The sequence below is a fragment of the Triticum aestivum genome, chromosome 3A (assembly GCF_018294505.1).
Source record: "Triticum aestivum cultivar Chinese Spring chromosome 3A, IWGSC CS RefSeq v2.1, whole genome shotgun sequence".
In the NCBI taxonomy this organism is placed as follows: domain Eukaryota; kingdom Viridiplantae; phylum Streptophyta; class Magnoliopsida; order Poales; family Poaceae; genus Triticum; species Triticum aestivum.
In genome coordinates this window covers 366,105,824-366,116,065 of record NC_057800.1, presented here as the reverse complement: position 1 = coordinate 366,116,065, position 10,242 = coordinate 366,105,824, and the positions used below count along the sequence as shown (strand labels likewise).

Sequence of the window (10,242 nt, the reverse complement as noted above, 5' to 3'; positions counted from 1 at the left end):
GTGCTTCACCCCTGCTGCTCTGCACTTTATTTTGGTATGGCACGTGGACCCGGTAGCTTGATGTCCCACATGTCGGCAAAAGGGACTAGAACATTTATGAAAGCGAGCACTCCACTCTTACGATGGAGGAGTACACGACGCGGCGGCCCAGTGAACTATTACCTGTACTGTAGTACTATAGTACTATAGTTTTTCTGTTTCGCATGATCCATCGATACAAACCCGATTAAATAGGAAAGGGCAGGATTTTTCCCGCGCGGTAGATGATACTGGCCATACATTTCAAAGGCAATTTTAGTGTATGCAAACTAATAATTAATAAACAATATGATATCTAGTAAAACTAAAAACACATATGATTTATTCTGTTAGAGTGTAGTAGTACTGATGTATTGCATAGTTGTTAGATGTAACATGCGAGAACGTGCAGATATGTAGTTTTGGAGGGCCTACAGAGAGAAATGCGTAATACGGTCACCGGACTTCAGAATACGCTCATTACGGTCACTATATACGTTTTGCGGTGATAATACAGTCACTTGCTCACCATTCAGCATTGGATTGCACTCTGTTGACCGGTCAAATAGTCTGCGTGGCACCATGTTGACTAGTTAAATTGACCATGTTCCTTGTGGGTCCCACCTGTCAGTTCGCATTGGAAAAAGGTCAGATTAACACAAATTTACGCAGGCACAACAAGACTCCAACTCGTGCATGGGAACCACCTGGTTGTGTATGTGTCTGTCAGGGCCTAATGTGTGCGCATGCACATGTAGGTTGAGCACTTGAGCGTGAGAGTGTGTGTTGGTCATGTGGTGTGTGCATGCATGCGTGTGTGCATGCGTGTGAGTGTTGCGTGCGTGCGTGGCTATGTGTGTACGTGTGAGTGTTGCGTGCGTGCGTGGTTGCATGTGTTCGTGTGAGTGTTGCATGCATGCAGTTCGTGTGCATGCATGCGTGTGTGTATAATCACCACACCAGCTCCTGTGTGTTAAAACAGATGGCTCAGCATACCAATACAAGGTCACCTTGTCCGTTCTGCCCGCGGTCATGACTTCAAACCACCGTCCAATATTTTTTGTCGTTTGTTTTCATTCTTACTAGCAAGATGCCCGTGCGTTGCATGTAACATCAAGATGCATTTGTATGACTAGTTTATCTTGTGAGAGAAAAGGATGAATGAGGGAAGACCTTATTTGCAATGTGGAGAGGTGTGTGGGTACCTTTTTGCAAAATTGGCATAGTTCCTTCCTATCTGTCAGATAAAATCGGACGACCTATATTGCAGGATGGCAGGCATACCATCATCACCAACTCTGTTTTTATAAGAGCTAGAAAGATGCCCATGCGTTGCACGGAACATCAAGATGCATTTGCATGAGTAGTTTATCTTGTGAGGGAAAAGGATGAAAGATGGAATGCCTTATTTGCAAATGTGGAGAGGGGTGTGGGTATGTTTTCGCAGAATTACCACAGATTTCTTCCTATCCATTGGATATAAATCAGATGACCTATATTGTAGGATGGCAGGCACACCATCATCACCAACTCTGTTTTTTTTTATAAAAATAGAGATGTAGAGTAGATACACGCCGACAGGTGGGCCCAATGAAAGTGAGATAATGTGATGCAACACTAGAGGTGCCATGTGGAGCGTTTAACTGGTCAACTAGTCATGTCTTGAGCAAATACAGAGCTGTACGGTGAGCCCGTGACTGTATAATAACCTTAGAACGTAAATGGTGACCATAATGAGTGGATTCTTAAGTCCAGTGTGCATATCGTGCTTTCTCTTTAAATACAATGATCGTCATTGCATATATCGCGAGAGCTAGATGAAACATGCGTGAATGTGCTGGGGGCATACTTTTAGAGGACCTGGAGATAGTTTGTGTGCGTACATGAAAGGGGCGTAGAGGGTGTGTATGCGATGGACAGAGAGATGCTCTCTTCGTTTCTTTTTATTATGACTAACTTTATATATAGTATAAAAATATAAAAAATCACAGTACAGAATAAATACCATTGTGGCACCATGCAATGCCAATTAACGTCCATACTCCTCAATGTAACTTTGTAATGTTGTATATATGTAGAAATTCTGAAATAATTTTTTGGCCACACTTTCCCTTTCGCTCCTACTACCATGGTGGGGTAGTGATGTGGATGGTTTGTGGTGTTCGGGGCCATGGATGTTGGGGCGGTGGTCTCGGATGGCGGGCTTCATGGTTGGCTTTCCGGTAGGCTCCGAGGTGGCGGTGGTCACTCTACTTCTTGGTCTTATGGGCGGCAAGGAGTGGAGTGGTGGGAGGCTCTTGTCTGCTCTGGCAGTGCCCAGATCTGGTGTGGACGGGCTTGCCCTTGTGGAGGTGTTGATCAGCACTCTTACTGATGGCGTTGGCGAGTGTCCGAGCAAAAGCTTCGCGCTATTTGGCGTCGGTGTCGGCGGCGTCTGTGGGTGCCGCTTGCTTCTTGGAGTCATCGTCGAGGGTTTCGTTATGCCAAGGCTTCGAGTGAAAACCTATGTTTGTTTGCTTGGACTTGACAACGGCGACGCTTCACACCGTCACCTTTTTGGGGTGTCGTTTCGGTCTCAGCAAGGTGTTAGCTTGTTCTAGGCTAATGTTGTATCCTTTGATCTATTTTGTAGGATGGCCTCCTCAGCATACTATATAGTTTGGCCGTATAATTTACTACGTTGTTTTATATATAAAGCGGGATTGAAAGTGTTTGGAACAAGGACGTGTCTAGGGAGCAGCCGGGTGCTCCCTAGCGTTACTTGGAGGCCCGCCAAAATAGGAAACTTCCTGCCCCCCCGATTCAAAACAGGAAAGTGGCCGGTCAAGGCTCCCCCCATCTGCTGCCTGGTCCCCGCCCCTCACGTGATCCGACCCCTGCCATGCGCCAGCTCCCCGCCCCCACTCCCCCTCCTCCTATTTCCCCCCCCCTCCTATCACCTGCCCCTCGTCCCCATCTTCTTCTGCACCACGCAAGAACAGGGAGCTCGTCCTATATACAAAACCTTCGGACCACCCTGCAATGGCGGCATAGAAAAGGATTAGGATCAAAGTAAACATCAGGAATCACAAAAGATAAGCAAGAAATCGAACCAGTTGCAGGAGAATTCAAAGTAAACAGCAGGTCAGCTCAAGATTTTCTCCTCTTTTCCCCACTTTTGCCCCCATCCCATCCTGCAAAAGATTATCTATGTCATGTATCATGTCTTTCATTTGCTGCATCTACTGCGCCTTTGTTTCATATCTGCTAGTACTTGGGACAAAAATCAAACCCTAAGTGACGATTCTGGTGTTCATGGTTCTTGTTCCATGGTTGTTTTTGCTTAGAAGATTCTCTATCAATTTACATATTGTGTTTGAGAAAAAGCAGTCTTAGCACCAAGCAAAGTAAAAGGTAATGACACAAATTCAGTAACTTATGACACTCCACATGAATAAGGTGCAAAAGATAGGTAGAATTAAACCCTGAGTGACAATTCTGGTGTTCATGGTTCTTGTTCCATGGTTGTTTTTTGTTTAGAAGATTCTTTGGCAATTTACACATTATGTTTGAGCAAAAGCAGTCTTAGCACCAAGCAACTAGTAAAGGTAATGACACAAATTCAGTAATTTATGACACTCCGCAGGAATAAGGTGCAAAAAAGACAACCTTGCGCATTACCTATCATGGATAGTGTTTACACAAAATAGGCAAATTACAAGTTATTTTCTAGCAAGTCAATTACTACTGTGCAGCAAGTCAAGGTGATTGAAACAGCAACCATGATTTTTTCCCTGTTTCGTGCTGGAAGTAAGCAGCTAGCATTATAAGTTCAAGCAGAAAACATTCTAATGTCAAGCAACTAATAACCTCAGGGTTTTTCTGAGATGAAATTTACCTGGGGGGCATACTTTAGCATACTCCAGAGTTACTTCTCCAAATCCGGTATTCAGAAAATGTTTGCTATCAGCTCTTAATTGCTACATGCTCTGTTTTTATGGTGATTTGTACAAAAAACCTTTTGTTGATTTAAACCTCCTGGTGATCCTATGTAATGTAAACATGACAAGTTACATGCTCTATTTAGGCAACTATAACGCTACAGGCAAGCAAGTCGTGTAACCTTGGTGTTGCTGAATTCAGAAGCTATGCAACTTGGTGAGTCTCTGGGGGGAACAGAAAAGTGCTAACAAAGCACACATTCTGAGGGTGGAAAAAGCAAGTTATAGGTTTTGTTTAAGCAAATGCAATGTTGTTATAAGTTTTGTTTAAGCAAATGCAATGTTGATTTAAAGCAACTACATGAGAAGCAAACAACAAAGGACAAAATTATGCAGGAACATTGATGCCTCACTTAGAGTGGAAAGCAACACATGTAACCTAGAAAAAAAGAACAAGTATGTAGGAAGAAAATCAAAAACACTAACTTGTGTAGTTGTTCCTAACATAGAAGATGTTTCTTTAAAGGTATGATTTTTCACCTTCTTGACCAATTTTCTGTTTCTCAACCATAAACTGATCCCCTATTGTCCATGTGGTAGAAGAAGGACGAGATTGTGTTCTCCAAGTCATCTTGTTTGTGCTATACCTGCTTGTACGAACATAAAAATGGTCTATAAGCATCTATTTTTGGTAGAAAATTAAAGAAAAATTGAGTGTTGAAAACTTCTGAATTGCTAGCTGCTATGTTTTTATGGAGATTTGTTTGGGCAACTTACATGCTCTATTTGGGCAAATGCAACACTATAGACAAGCAAGTTGTGTAACCTTCGTATCTTAGAAGCAATTAAAAAAGAAAAAACGGTGTTGTTGATTTCATAAACAGGACATGATTTTTTTACTGCATATACGGACATAAATGATGCGGCACTGGGGGGGGGATATAAAAAATGAAAACAACACATCTAGAGCAACTCAAGAAAGCAAGTTATAAGTTATAAGTTACTTTAGAGCAACACATATTTTGGGAAAATGGAAAAGAAAGCAAGTTAAGCATGTTTTTGAAATAGAGTTGTGCATCAACTGGTATGGTTTTCTGAAGCAAAAACTCCAGATGTTTTTTAGCAAGTTCAGTGTTATGATTAGGCAAACTTACATGTTAAGATTAAGCAAGAAAAAGTGAATGTAAAAAGGGGCTGGTTGAAGAAAAATAACGGTAGGCAAGTTTCAGGCCTCTGTTTCATATGAACACATTGTAAGCAACTACTGTGATGGATTTTAACAATCTACTAGTGCTTGGAAGAAAAATCAAACCCACAGTGATAGTTCTGGTGTCTTTAAGGTTCTTGTTCCATGTTATTTTTGCTTGGAAATGGCCTTGGCAATTTTCACATTCCGTTTGAGCAAAAACAGTGTTAGCACCAAGCAACTAGTAGAGGTATTGACACAACTTTAGTAATTTATGACACTCCCTAGGAATAAGGTGAAAAAACAGAACCTTTTTGCACCTTACATAGCATGAACAGTGTGCTCACTATAACATATAGGCAAAGTGCGGGTTATTTTCTAGCAAGTCCATTGCTACCGTGGAGCAAATCATGGTGAATGAAATAGAAAAACGAATTATTTCCCTGTTTTCTGCTGGAAGTACATGTTATTTTGTTGCATCCTGTTGCATATCAACACGTTGTAAGCAAAAATACTGTGACTATTTAACCATCTGCTAGTGATGGCAACAAAAGTGAAACCCTAGATATGATAGTTCTGGCAATTTAGACAATATGTTTGAACAAAACATGAACCTTTTTGCACCTTACAAAAGATGAACATTATGCTCAATATGTAGAATAACAAAAATGCGATTCTAGCAAATCAAATTGGTATTGTGAAGCAAAAATTATGAATGGTGGGAGCAACTTGTATTGTAAGAATATGCAGAATAAGCAAAGATTCGTGTGCTTGATGATGTTGTTGAACAAACAGAGGATGTTGACGAAGACGAGGATAACAAACAGAGCAGGCAAGAAAAGATTCCTGAGCTTGATGATTCAGTTCTAACTGTACATCCTGCCAAGTACTGTAACAAACCCACACAACAAACAGAGCAGGCAAGAAAAGGCATAACAAAACTAGGCAAAAAAACAGCACCATATCAGGCAACTAAGTTCCGATGTGTTGGACAAAAAAAATAGGATTGTCCATTAACTGAATTTCACTCTGTTGGAACATTAAAAATGACTTAAATAGCAGAGCATAATGTACAAAAAGAGCAAATAATCTGAACAAAATCAGGCAACCACATGATGCAAAAATCTAAAACACATCAAGGAACCTAAACATATCGCTGAATGACTTCTCATGAAGTACTTGAACTTAAACTGACCCTATTACCCTCCCTCTACTAGATTACCTCCTACCTCAATCTAAAATCAAACCTATACACTGACAATATGCGTAGCCAACACATGAGCCCGTGTCAGGCAAGTCAAACACAAATCTGGAGCAAAAACCAAAATCGTGAAGCCCGTCCTTCTCATGAAGTAATTGAAATTAAACTGACCCTATTACCCTCCCTCTACTGGATTACTTCCTACCTCACACAAACACACATCACGTGTACGTTTTGCATTGCTCAAAAACATGGAAAAACATTACTGTCCTACACTCAATCAAAACACTGACAATATGCGTAGGCAACACATGAGCCAATATCGGGCAAGTCAATCACAAAACTGGAGCAACCTCAACAACTACAGCACCAAAACCTCGCCAAATCTACAGCCGTCGTGAGTATCCTAACCCCAACGCACACCTCGAACCTACAACGCCAAGGCTTGCCTTCAAACCCTAGTTCAGGTTCCCTCATGATGTGTGTTAAGTTAATCTAACATAACAGGTGTGTGAAGTACAGATATCATTCTGAAAAAAAGGACCTAAAAATAGTAGTGAATATATTTCAGTTGTGACTGTATATTGTGCCTAGACTTGTAACAAACTCACACACCATATCGGGCAAAAACCTCTAACAAAATGAGGCAAAAGTCGGAACCAAATCAGGCAAACTAAGTATCGAAGTGTTGAACAAAACAAAAATGGATTGTCCATTAACTGAATTTCCCTCTGTTGCTATACTCAGTAACAGAACAAATGTTCAAAAAGCAAAAATCTGAACATATCAGGCAACTAACTAAACATATTAGGCAAAATGAAAAATCGGTTGTCCATTAAACTGAAACTAGGACTGAAACTATTTCCCTCTAATGAATTACTTCCCTCTGGATTTGCATAGGTCAAACAGTACTATTCCAACTAGAACAAAATCACGCACTCACGTTTGGTAGGCAACACCTGAACCCATACCAGGCAAGTCATTCACAAAACTAGAGCAAAAAAACATGACTCTGAAACTCAAATCTACAACACCCACCTCGCCGGATCTATTGCTGTCCCACCCTCCCTCACACCATGGTAGCCAAAAAAGCCTTCAACCCTACCTTCTACCAGTAACCAAACCCTTGCGCACTGAATGCCCCATGTCGTCAAGCGCGCAACTCCCTAATCCATCCCAGAAATAACGCGTGCTTCAACAATCCACCATGTGCTCGCTGATTTAACCACGAAAAGCAGAAAATCGAGACATGATGTGCATACCAAGGATTGCTCGCCCTCTGCGCGACTCCGCCAATGCGCTAACATCACGACGGTTGTTCCTGCTGTGTCGCGCCTCGGCTAGTGCTTCCCTTCTGCCGCAACCTGCTCCTCTTGCCGCATGACCCTGGCTATCCTCCACTTCTCCTCCTCTGGAAACGCCGCACGCCCTTGGTCGTCGCACGCCCCCTGTCACCGTACACCCCTCTTGCCGCCGCACGCAGAGAATCGCTCCACCTCCGGCGGAAATCGGCCGCGGAGTCGCCGAACACGACGACGCCTCGCCTGATTTGGGGGATTGGGGATGGGAAACGCTAACTGCCGAGGAGCGGCCGACTCTGCATGCAGTTTCGAAATGCGAGCCGTAGTGGGAGGGGTGGAGGTGACGAGGAGAAGTGGTGGGCCCCAGAACCGCCGCTCGCACCCAACGAGCTTGAGGCCGACCAGGCGAAGCCTGAACGCGACTCGCAATCCGACCGCGCGGCACCTGACGCTCGTGATCGAGATCGGACGGCGCAGACAGGTGTGCGCTCGCGGCTGCAAACTAGCACGCGACCACTTTTTAGGTTTTAGGTTGGAACAGATAATTTAGATCCGAGGGAGTATTTTACAAAATGAATGCCACGCAACATAAGCCGCACACTCCACCCCATTGGGCAGCAGATTACTAGGCCGAGAAGATGGAAGCACTCCGGCCGTTATCCATAACGGCCGTGGCGGCGCTTCTCAGCGCTGCCCCCGTGCGGATTCCTACCTTCGTTGGTACTGGTAGAGAAGTGGGCGGTAGGCGAGGGAAGAGTGTGAGAGCTGGCGCAGGCGGCGGGGGCTGGCTGTCGGGCCTGCTGGGCCGGAAGGGCGGCGGCGGTGCGCCCACGGCGATGACTTTAACACCAGGGACCGTGAAGGCCGGCGATCCCGTGCTTCACGAGCCGGCACAGGAGGTGTCCCCCCGGGACGTGCCTTCCGAGAAGATCCAGGGCGTCATCGATCAGATGATCGCTGTCATGCGCAAAGCCCCTGGCGTTGGCCTCGCCGCCCCACAGATCGGCGAGCCCTTGAAGGTCCGTGGATTGCATTGTGCTCCTGTTATATGCGCTGGCTTATGTTCAATCTTCAAAAGACAGTCGCTACATTGCTCAACCTGTTAAATTTGCCAATGACAGATTATTGTTCTCGAGGACACCCAAGAATACATCAGCTATGCTTCCAAGGAGGACATCGATGCGCAGGATCGCCGTTCGTTTGATCTTCTTGTGGGTATATTTTTCCGTATGGAACTTTGTTCACCACCCATTACTGTTGTTAGGCTTGAGCACCTTCTCATGGCTCATGCCCTTTTATGTTTCTTGTCCCCCCTAAGCCAGGTTGTTATCAATCCCAAGCTTAGGAAGACGAGTAAAAGAACTGCACGTTTCTATGAAGGATGTCTTAGGTACTTACTCATATATTGCTCTCTGAAAGCTTATTACTAGTAGTAGCTTATTGGTGGAAAAGAAAGCTGAATTTCGGTGTACTTACGCTGTATGTCTTCATCCTTTTATGTGGATGCCAGTGTCGATGGATATAGAGCGGTTGTTGAGCGTCATTTGGATGTTGAGGTTTCGGGTTTGGACCGAAATGGACATCCCATGAAGGTGGAGGCATCAGGATGGCAGGCACGCATTCTGCAGCATGAGTGTGATCACCTCGAAGGCACATTATATGTTGACAAGATGGTTCCGAGGACATTCAGGACAGTTGATAACTTGAATCTGCCACTTGCCACTGGATGTCCTCCTCTAGGTGCATGATAGCATTGATGACATTCTAGTTTTTTCTCTTCAAGTATAGGTAATCGTCTGTAGTATTTGCAACTTTTTTGCTCCAGTGCAATATCATAATATGTCTTTACCCATTTATTGTCATGGATGTACATCATGTGGTGATACACATGCAAATAATTGCCGCTTTGTTAATCTAGTTGTCAAATGTCAACCAATGGTGACACTCTTTGAATGTAAGATGATCGGTACATGACTTTGAAACAAGAAGTTGCCATTTTATCTACATACTAGGTTTTTGTATCTCAGTTTGTCTATCATTTGAATGTGCAAAACTGTACACCTGAAACTATGATGTCTTTCAAGGTAACTCATGTATTTTGAAGTCCTACATATTTCTTATATCTTGTATTTATGTGTTTTGGTGTTAAAGACATACTACATGAGAAGAACTTGTTAGTTTGCATGAATCTCGAAGCCCTCCCTGGTAGTTAATCCTAATGTAACATCCCAAAATTCTAAATTTTGGAATGTTATATTAAATAAATAAATATGGTTGTTATTTGTTTGCTTTGTGACTGCTTGTCTGAAATTGAGTGAAATTTGAAACTTTTTGAAAGTTGAATGAGAGGGAATAAACGGGCTTTCCCAAACTTTCATACTTGCATTTTGATCTCCATGAATTCAAATTCATTTCATCACAAAATCCTAGAGTGAAGATGATATGACTTCTTCCACTTAAAGAAATGAAAAGGGGTTTGAAAATTATTTAGATTTAATTTGAAATATTTTCAAACCAGAGACTTCAAGTGTGACGCCCCGACTTAATCATATATGCAAAATGCGCACGATTAAGATCAGCGACTCGTGGGAAGATATCACAACACAACTCTAGACA

General features: G+C 43.1%; 1 protein-coding gene across 2 annotated transcripts; it reads left to right on the top strand.

The window, feature by feature from the left end:
* Window positions 1-8,213: 8,213 nt before the first annotated feature.
* LOC123061301 (peptide deformylase 1A, chloroplastic) lies at window positions 8,214-9,647 on the top strand. Of its 2 annotated transcripts, none has more exons than XM_044484364.1 (4): window positions 8,214-8,645; window positions 8,748-8,837; window positions 8,949-9,016; window positions 9,137-9,647. In XM_044484364.1, the coding sequence occupies exons 1-4, from the start codon at window positions 8,265-8,267 to the stop codon at window positions 9,372-9,374; spliced, it is 777 nt and encodes a 258-aa protein (XP_044340299.1). In that variant the 5' UTR covers window positions 8,214-8,264; the 3' UTR covers window positions 9,375-9,647. The 2 variants fall into 2 exon arrangements, with proteins under 2 accessions (XP_044340299.1, XP_044340300.1); XM_044484365.1 differs by having other exon boundaries at window positions 8,216-8,645; window positions 8,748-8,841; window positions 8,945-9,016; window positions 9,137-9,331.
* Window positions 9,648-10,242: the final 595 nt, after the last annotated feature.

Coding starts and splice junctions, on each gene's coding strand:
- LOC123061301 (XM_044484364.1), top strand. CDS start 8,265: ATGGAAGCACTCCGGCCGTTATCCATAACGGCCGTGGCGGCGCTTCTC. Junction 8,646..8,747: donor AGATCGGCGAGCCCTTGAAG/GTCCGTGGATTG, acceptor TGCCAATGACAG/ATTATTGTTCTCGAGGACAC. Junction 8,838..8,948: donor GCCGTTCGTTTGATCTTCTT/GTGGGTATATTT, acceptor CCCCTAAGCCAG/GTTGTTATCAATCCCAAGCT.